Source organism: Corylus avellana, chromosome ca4, assembly GCF_901000735.1.
Source record: "Corylus avellana chromosome ca4, CavTom2PMs-1.0".
In the NCBI taxonomy this organism is placed as follows: Eukaryota; Viridiplantae; Streptophyta; class Magnoliopsida; order Fagales; family Betulaceae; genus Corylus; species Corylus avellana.
This window is the reverse complement of record NC_081544.1, coordinates 26,877,766-26,885,511: the sequence shown is the minus strand read 5'-3', so window position 1 is coordinate 26,885,511 and position 7,746 is coordinate 26,877,766. Positions and strand designations below refer to the sequence as shown.

Sequence of the window (7,746 nt, the reverse complement as noted above, 5' to 3'; positions counted from 1 at the left end):
AACAAGGTCCCTTGATCAACTAAAAACCCAAAAAGAGTTTTTTTTTGGTGGGGTGGTGGGGGGGTAGGGGGATTACATTCAAATGGCAGAAAGAAAGAAAAAATGGAAATAAAATAAAGAATCCATACATTTACATTCTATTTGCAGATTAAATCAGAATATGCTTGAAAAGGATAATTACTATTCCGTTTTTCCAGTGCAAATTTATCAGTAGAGAAAGGATATACAATACGAAAATAACTAGTAACATTGAAGCACGAGTTGTTGCCAAGTACTTACCCAGATATAAAACGACCTTTACGAGCACGAGCTTGTGTTGGACCCTGAACTTCCTCCACTATGCACTACAAAGACCAAACTACGGCCACTGAGTAAATCAATCTAATAATTAATAAGAGCTGCTTTGACTTATACTTCATGGACGAAAACAGAAAGAAGACCAATTAGGCAATGGAAGAGAAACCCGAAAATTTGGCTCAGGCCATAAAAGCTGGAAGATATATTCAACATGAACATACAAAAAAGCATGCTAGAAGTACTTGTCAAATCAACAAATAAAATAAAAATTCTTGCAAGACTAATAGTCAAAAGTGTATTACAAATTATCGAATATTTACATTTTTCCCTTTTTCTCTTATGAACATGGGAAGCATCCAGTCTCAAAGCTTTTGACCCTAAAGGAAAGCTTCTTTTGAAGACTAATATATTCTTTTGATTGTTAAGTAAGTAAAACACTTCGCAGGATCTGAATCCGAGTTCTCACCCATCACCCAATGCTTATGGAGGCAGAAGTACCATTTCACTCAATGGTCATTGGCTTCTTTTGAGTCTTACATATGGAAGGAGAGAAGGTCAAAATTGGCAATTCTACTAAATGCAAGACAAACGTAGAAAGAACAGAGACCATGGTTGTTGGTTGATAATCTAAAGGGCCTCCAACGGAAGATTGTACAATTAGATGCCCTGTGTAAGAGACTCTAGCCATCAGACTTTACTGAGGCTTTTAGCCTGCTTCTTTTTTTATTTGATGATCGAGTAGTACAAAGAAAGAGGACAGACAGAGAAGAAAGAAACCACACAAGTAATACGCATAAAGAAAAAGTTATTGACAAATTCCAGATCCCTGCAAAGATGTAATGCATGTACTCGGGAATTAATTACATATTCATCCATAATCTAAGACATATTGGAGATAATGGAACTTTATTTTCTTTCTTTAGATTATTATTAAAAGGTTACAGTATGGAAAGACTCTTCAGCCACAGTATCACACCTCCTACCAGCCATGCGCAAAATAATTTTCACTGCCGTTATCATACTAAGCATCAATTTATCAAAGGGAAAATTAGTACTCACTAAAGGAAAAGGTGATAAATGACAAGGTTTTTATTTTCAAATATAATCAACCAAACAAAAAGGTTCAACTCCTTTCAGAGTAAATGCTGACATAAATTGATCTACTGTTATAATGTCATTTATGGCTTTCATTTCTTACATTACGAACAGGTGGAAAAAAAGAAAGAATATTCAACTCCTTAAGGATAGTGTGGATAAATACCACAAAATTAAGGAGAAAATTCCACATTGATCCAGATATTCAAGCAAAAGCAAGTTTCCGACCATTGAATCCAATTTAATTATTACCAAATCTCAATCTTTCGCCTTAATATATTACATAATACAAAAGAGAGATCCAATTATGACAAATGGTGAGCTAAAGCCATTAGGAAGTAAGATTTTTTTTTTTCCTTTTGATAAGTAATCGAGATATCATTAAAAGCTTAAGGCGCCTTCAGATACGCAAGAAGTATACAAGAGAAGCCATCTAGCTAGTAAGAGCAAAAAAGAACAAGAAAACCATAATAATTAATCACTAAAGAAGAAACAAAAGCAATTGTCCAAAGATACAGGGTGTTGAAAACAATGGGAAATAAAGATTTAAAATGCAAAATTTATAAGGAATGGGATTTTGTTTTATGACTGCATCTTTATTGATCACAAAACATAACGCAATTTTTTTCTTAGAAGAAATTTCCTTTTTTTTCTCATAAAGGATGGATCCATTAAAGTCAAGGATCACAAATTACAAGAATAAGCAAACTTGTTCTATAACTGAAATTACATCATAATCCATATGTCAAGCAACCCAATACGTTGGCACAAGAGCAAAACACAACAGAGCCCAAGAGACTAATAAGAACAACATTCTTTAAAATTTAATATTGAGCATACAATAATAAACCCAAATAGACCAATTTAGAAATGATTAGGCAATATAACATCATCAAAATTGCTCCACTCACCACTGAATACCCATTAAGTGTCAAATCATCTAAAGTTTGCCGAAGATTCTGCAAAAGAGCATTTAATCAATAAAGCATTGACTATCAACAGAACGTACAGAATTGTCCAAATAAATAATCACTCACAAGTTATTAGTAACAGAAAGCAAAGAAACAAGAGATATGGCACAACTGACATTTGGAAGAACTAATCTAGCAGTTGCAGAGTGATTTTGCTTGAACCTGGGATTTGATAATATACTTATTACTTATCAAAAATAAAAAATAAAAAAATAAATGAATTCATGAGTTTCATAAGAGAAAAGCATAATCTGAACTACTTCTGGCAAAAATTTTAGGCAAAATTAGTTCTAATTTAACAGTATCTAAATTTCTTTACCTACTTTTTCTTGAGAAACTTGATGAAAAAAAGAAAGAGCCTAACTATTATTCTTTCAAATATGGAGATTCTCGTCTCTCATCTTTATAGTGAAGGAAACCAAGTGGCTTATTACTTGCAAGTTTAGGACATCTCTTGAAGGAAATAAAATTAGAGAAAATAATTTTTGTAAAAGATTTAGTTAGGATTGTCCCAATGATTTTTATGGGTCGTGCTATACCAAGGTGGTGTTTTACTTTTCTATGTGATTTTTTTTTTTTTTTTTTTTTGATTAGTACATAGCATGTGATTACTGTAGTGAGGTTTCATGAAAAGCAGTAGAGAAACAGAGGAGGCACATTCATCTATTTTCCCGTAGCCTTCCTCCCTCATAATATATATATATATATATATATATATATATATATATATATATATATATAACCTTGAATACAAAGACCAAAATACCCACATAACATATTAACCTAATAAGCTCTTCCAACACTCCCCCTCAAGCTGGAGCATATATATCATATAAGCCAAGCTTGGAACAAATAAACTCTAGTTTCTTTCGATACAAGGATTTCGTAAATATATCAGCTAATTGATCTCCAGAATTCACGAATGATGTAGATATACCTCTGCTATTACCACAAAATATAAATAGGTGTTACCCAACCTACTACTAATGTCTCTAGGAGGTTGTAACAAAGGTTTGAATTGATTCCGGCCTTCATTAGTTTTTACATTTTTTTTAGTGCAGCCACACTAAACCAAAGCAGAACCTACTACAACCAATACATGAGAAAGTAATTGTGTGATTGAACAAACAAAAAATAATTAATTATTTTCAACTCAACAACCCTGAATTTGGCAAAACAAAAAACCCAAAAAGCAGCCCTTGAGCATTTCCATATTTGCCAAGAATGACAAAGCACCAACCAACTAATCAACCAAAACAAAATAAATAAACAAATAAAACAATAGAAATAAATCACCAACTCTGCTGACTAAGATGCAACCTTAGCCAGTTTACTGTTAAACCCCTATTCTAAATGCTGCACAGGTTAACTACCTTCCTTTCTATGGCAGCAATCTTATCCATACCACGTTGTGGACTTCCCTGAACTAAACCAAAGAACTCCGTTCAACACTTGATTAAATTATTAAAACACAATGCAAATGTTGTACTAGATAGTTAATTCAACATCCATTTACATATAAGAAGAAGACTAACATTTCCATATTCCTTAATGCAACAAGAAAAACCCAAGTATAACATCAATGGAAAAGAAAATATATGATACCATTACGGGGCAACCAGCTCTTGGAACGCTATCTGAACGCAGACCTCCAAAAGGATTCAAGCCTGCATATTCAACAAGAACACAAGCATCTATTCCAATGGATTCATAAAATTCCCCAACCTGAAAACACAATCAACCAGAGATGAAATGTAGAAATGAAAAACCAAATACTCATTCACACAAAACTGTATACTATAGACCCCAAAATAGAAAAAAAAACAAATAAATAAATAAAATAACTGCTAAGATCCCATAGGAAAAACTTGAAAAGTAAGGGATGGAGTGCAGAAAAAGGAGAATAGCATACTCTGCAGAGCAAAACTTCACGTGGAAACCTTGACTTAAACTGCAACATCTCCCAGTTGAGTGTTCCTTCTTTTAGACTACATTGGGCACAATGCTATGTGTTAGTTTTGTGCAGAAGGAACCCTTCTCTAAGATGCTTTTGAGAGAACTCATAGTATTTGCAATCATGCGAATACCATTAAAGACAGATTAATAAGGCTCAGAAATGTAAAGAATGCTCTGGAAACAGACATTCTTCTACTAAAGGAAAGTAAAGTAAGAAATTATTATATTGGAGCTTACCAAAGGTAACAGACATTCTTCTACTAAGTCAGAAACAGAACATAACAAAACCAGTTTCCCAGAAGCACATAATGCCCAGGACACTACTATAACCACAAATTCCTGAAAATTTAAGGCAATATAGTCCATCAATTCACTTGGCTTAGGAATAGAGCAGGGAATTAATAATCAAAACCGCTGATTGATCTCAAGTCAGACCCCACGAAACACCACAAGTTTTAATCAGAAACCTTAAACCTGTCTCTTTTTCAGGATTCAATTTCACAACCAGAAGCATTTTGATAGCTTATCACAAACCCACTATTCAACTCTAATGCAGCTGCTGACCATTCCAATAATCAAAATTGTATAAGAGCAATGCTCCCAATTAGGCTAATTCAATTTTGCCCCTCATCTAAAGATGTAAAATAAGAATGATTTCACCAAATATTTACTAAAATTCTAGATGGCAAGAAATCATCACACCAATTAACAAAAGCAGGAAAAAGAAAGGACCTATTTAGGCCCCTCTCTTTTTCTTTTTGGTTTTCACTAAATCATAAGCATGCGTGCAAAATATCAATAAGCTGATTGCAACATCATAAGAGCTCACCTCCCATTTCTCAAGTTAACATCCAAGCCTAGCAAATTGGTATATGTAAGCCTTTTAACCAGCTGAACAGTTGAAGGCTTTCTGCACCTCTCCAACCTCTACAACAAAGAAACCATGACCATTCAAGATCTTACTTAAAAGTATTCAAGAAATTTAATATTCCACACATATTAAAGAAGCAAGACTATCAAGCAACTTAACAAAAATGCATGAAGTAGCACACCTCCTTCCACCATAGTAAGTGAGAAAGATCCCTATCATTGAGGGCACCATTTAATGCTTTAGATTTCTTGGTGGTTTTTGAGCTTCCCTTCAAAACTTTCTGGCCTTTAAAACAACAAATCCCATCCAACTGTCTGCTGCTGTAGCTTTTTTTTCAAAAAAAAAAGTCTCATGATTTAGATGTAAATCAAAACAGACAAAAGAAGGAAGAATTGAACATTAAGTACAATCAACAGCCACACCACTTAAAGATTTTCTTTACCAGAATACTCTTCAACATTATTGTTGGCTATGGCACATTCCAGTGACATACTGAGCAATGACAATCTCATTGTCCATTTTCCAACCGCCAAAGCACCAGATCAAGCATTATAATCAATTCATTACACATAATTGATGATTCCCAACGGACTTACTAATTTCAAAAGCAGAAACGTCACAGATATACAGCTCATATTGTTATAAAAATGCCAAGCACAGCAATGCATTTGAGTGGCTTTATTACCCCACCCCTTGGAGGGGGCCTTTTTTGCTTATGGGTCAAGCATACATGGGTTATCTCACTTGTCACACAGAAATCCTTATGATACTTTTGGTACACGAAATGAATATTCCATTAGGGAAAAAAAATAGCATTTATTAAGAATGGAAGAATGTGAAACAAATAGCCTTCGTGTTAAAGTATACATATACTCTAACACTTGGAATAGACATTCCCTCATGGGCCATGAAAATGGCTATTCTATTCCACATTCTTTCATTTCCAATAAAAGCTATTCCTTTTCTTTTTTTTAATGAAATAATCATTTCGCATACCAGACGTAATCTTAGTATTACATATAAGAGATACTTTAACGTGTAATTTGACGGGGAAACAACATGCTTAAGAGAAATTCAAAAGGGAGTAGAAATTTTGAAACAAAATGCCATTTTAAAGCGCACTTGGCACACATCAAATACACAAAGACCAAAAACCCATTTCTCACACTCATCTACTACATCAATCAAACTTCACAGATTCTACTCCATTTCCATGAAAAGTATTTCCTAGGGATACAGAGAAGTAACACTTTTTACCCACATGAGAATAAAGATATCCTCCCCCCAATATTCAACACAAATTATTCCTCGTGAGAAACAAAGGAAAGAATTTTCCCAGAAAGTTAGACGAAACATGGCATAAAAATGCACAAGATTAATAGTTACATAACAAAAAGACACGCAACAGACTATAGCACGCGTTAAAATACACACACACACATATATATATATATATATATATATAGAGAGAGAGAGAGAGAGAGAGAGAGAGAGACCGAAGCGTCGGTGAAGGCCTGAATGAGCAGTGCCTGGGAGCTGCAGAACGAAGCAAGAGAGCGAGGGAACGCCACCGGGGAAGCGAAACGACGACGTTTCTAGTTGCAAGCCAGTACATAGTGCAGAGTGGAGTGCTTAGTGGATGTTTATTCTTCTGTAAGAGAATCCTATCCAAAATTACTTCGCTTGTTGGCTGGGCATTGCATCAAAATGGGAGGATTAAGAATTTGGGGGCTTTTTAGGGTTTTTAAGAGAAGAGGCTTCCCGCCACAAAGGTACAGAAAAAGATTTTGCAGAATACGGTTTGTGTTGGAGGATATTATGGGAAAGTGAAATGGCACGACCGCACGACAGTAACAGTGCCGTCTTCCTTTCCTCACCTCGACCACGTCGTACCGTTTCAGTACTCACACGTGGGATTATTATCATCAACGGTTGAGATAATCTTGTTTTACCATAACCACATTAATTTTTTAAAGGAAAAAAAAAATTTGCAAAATCAGTTCATCTAGTTACTTATTTGCAATAGAGAAATTTGAGAAATGCTAAATTTAATTTCAAGTACTTAGAGTAACTTTCTATGACAAGTGTGTGGACACGTCTGGTTTGGGAGTTGCGCTATGTGGTCTCTGGGACAATTCTTGATGCGACATTCTTGAAAATGTAAAAAGGCTTACAAGCGAAGGGAAGTTTAGTCAATATGAAAGATACTCACAAGTGAGGAAAATATTATTTTGAGTGCACTTTGTGAGTGTTGAGTGACTTAAGTCCCACATTGAGAAAAAAATAATAATAAAAAAAAAATAGTACTTAATATACATAATGCATAAGTAGAGCAAAGCTCAATAGCTTAAATTTTTGGGATAGAGTAGTGCTCAAATATGAATATTAATATACTCTTCGTGAAAATTCTCAAACTGTTTATATTCTCAGCACATATAAAACCAATTGACTAAGAGCATTCCCAATGGAAGAGCCAAATGTTACTTTTATCTAAAATAGCTCTTCAAATGTTTAAAAAACTCTCTATATTGGATTAGCAAAAAAATATATATATAA

General features: G+C 34.2%; 1 protein-coding gene across 1 annotated transcript; it reads right to left on the bottom strand.

The window, feature by feature from the left end:
• Positions 1-275: 275 nt before the first annotated feature.
• On the bottom strand, positions 276-7,026 carry LOC132177121 (DNA mismatch repair protein MSH1, mitochondrial-like). The gene is made up of 7 exons (XM_059589341.1): positions 6,687-7,026; positions 5,372-5,516; positions 5,149-5,246; positions 4,276-4,351; positions 3,969-4,088; positions 2,304-2,351; positions 276-344 (listed from the first exon to the last, which is right to left on the bottom strand). The coding sequence occupies exons 1-7, from the start codon at positions 6,803-6,805 to the stop codon at positions 276-278; spliced, it is 675 nt and encodes a 224-aa protein (XP_059445324.1). The 5' UTR covers positions 6,806-7,026.
• Between the last annotated feature and the right edge of the window lie 720 nt (positions 7,027-7,746).

Coding starts and splice junctions, on each gene's coding strand:
- LOC132177121 (XM_059589341.1), bottom strand. CDS start 6,805: ATGTACTGGCTTGCAACTAGAAACGTCGTCGTTTCGCTTCCCCGGTGG. Junction 5,247..5,371: donor ACTTACTATGGTGGAAGGAG/GTGTGCTACTTC, acceptor TCTTTGTTGTAG/AGGTTGGAGAGGTGCAGAAA. Junction 2,352..3,968: donor GAGCTGGTTGCCCCGTAATG/GTATCATATATT, acceptor GCTCTTTTGCAG/AATCTTCGGCAAACTTTAGA.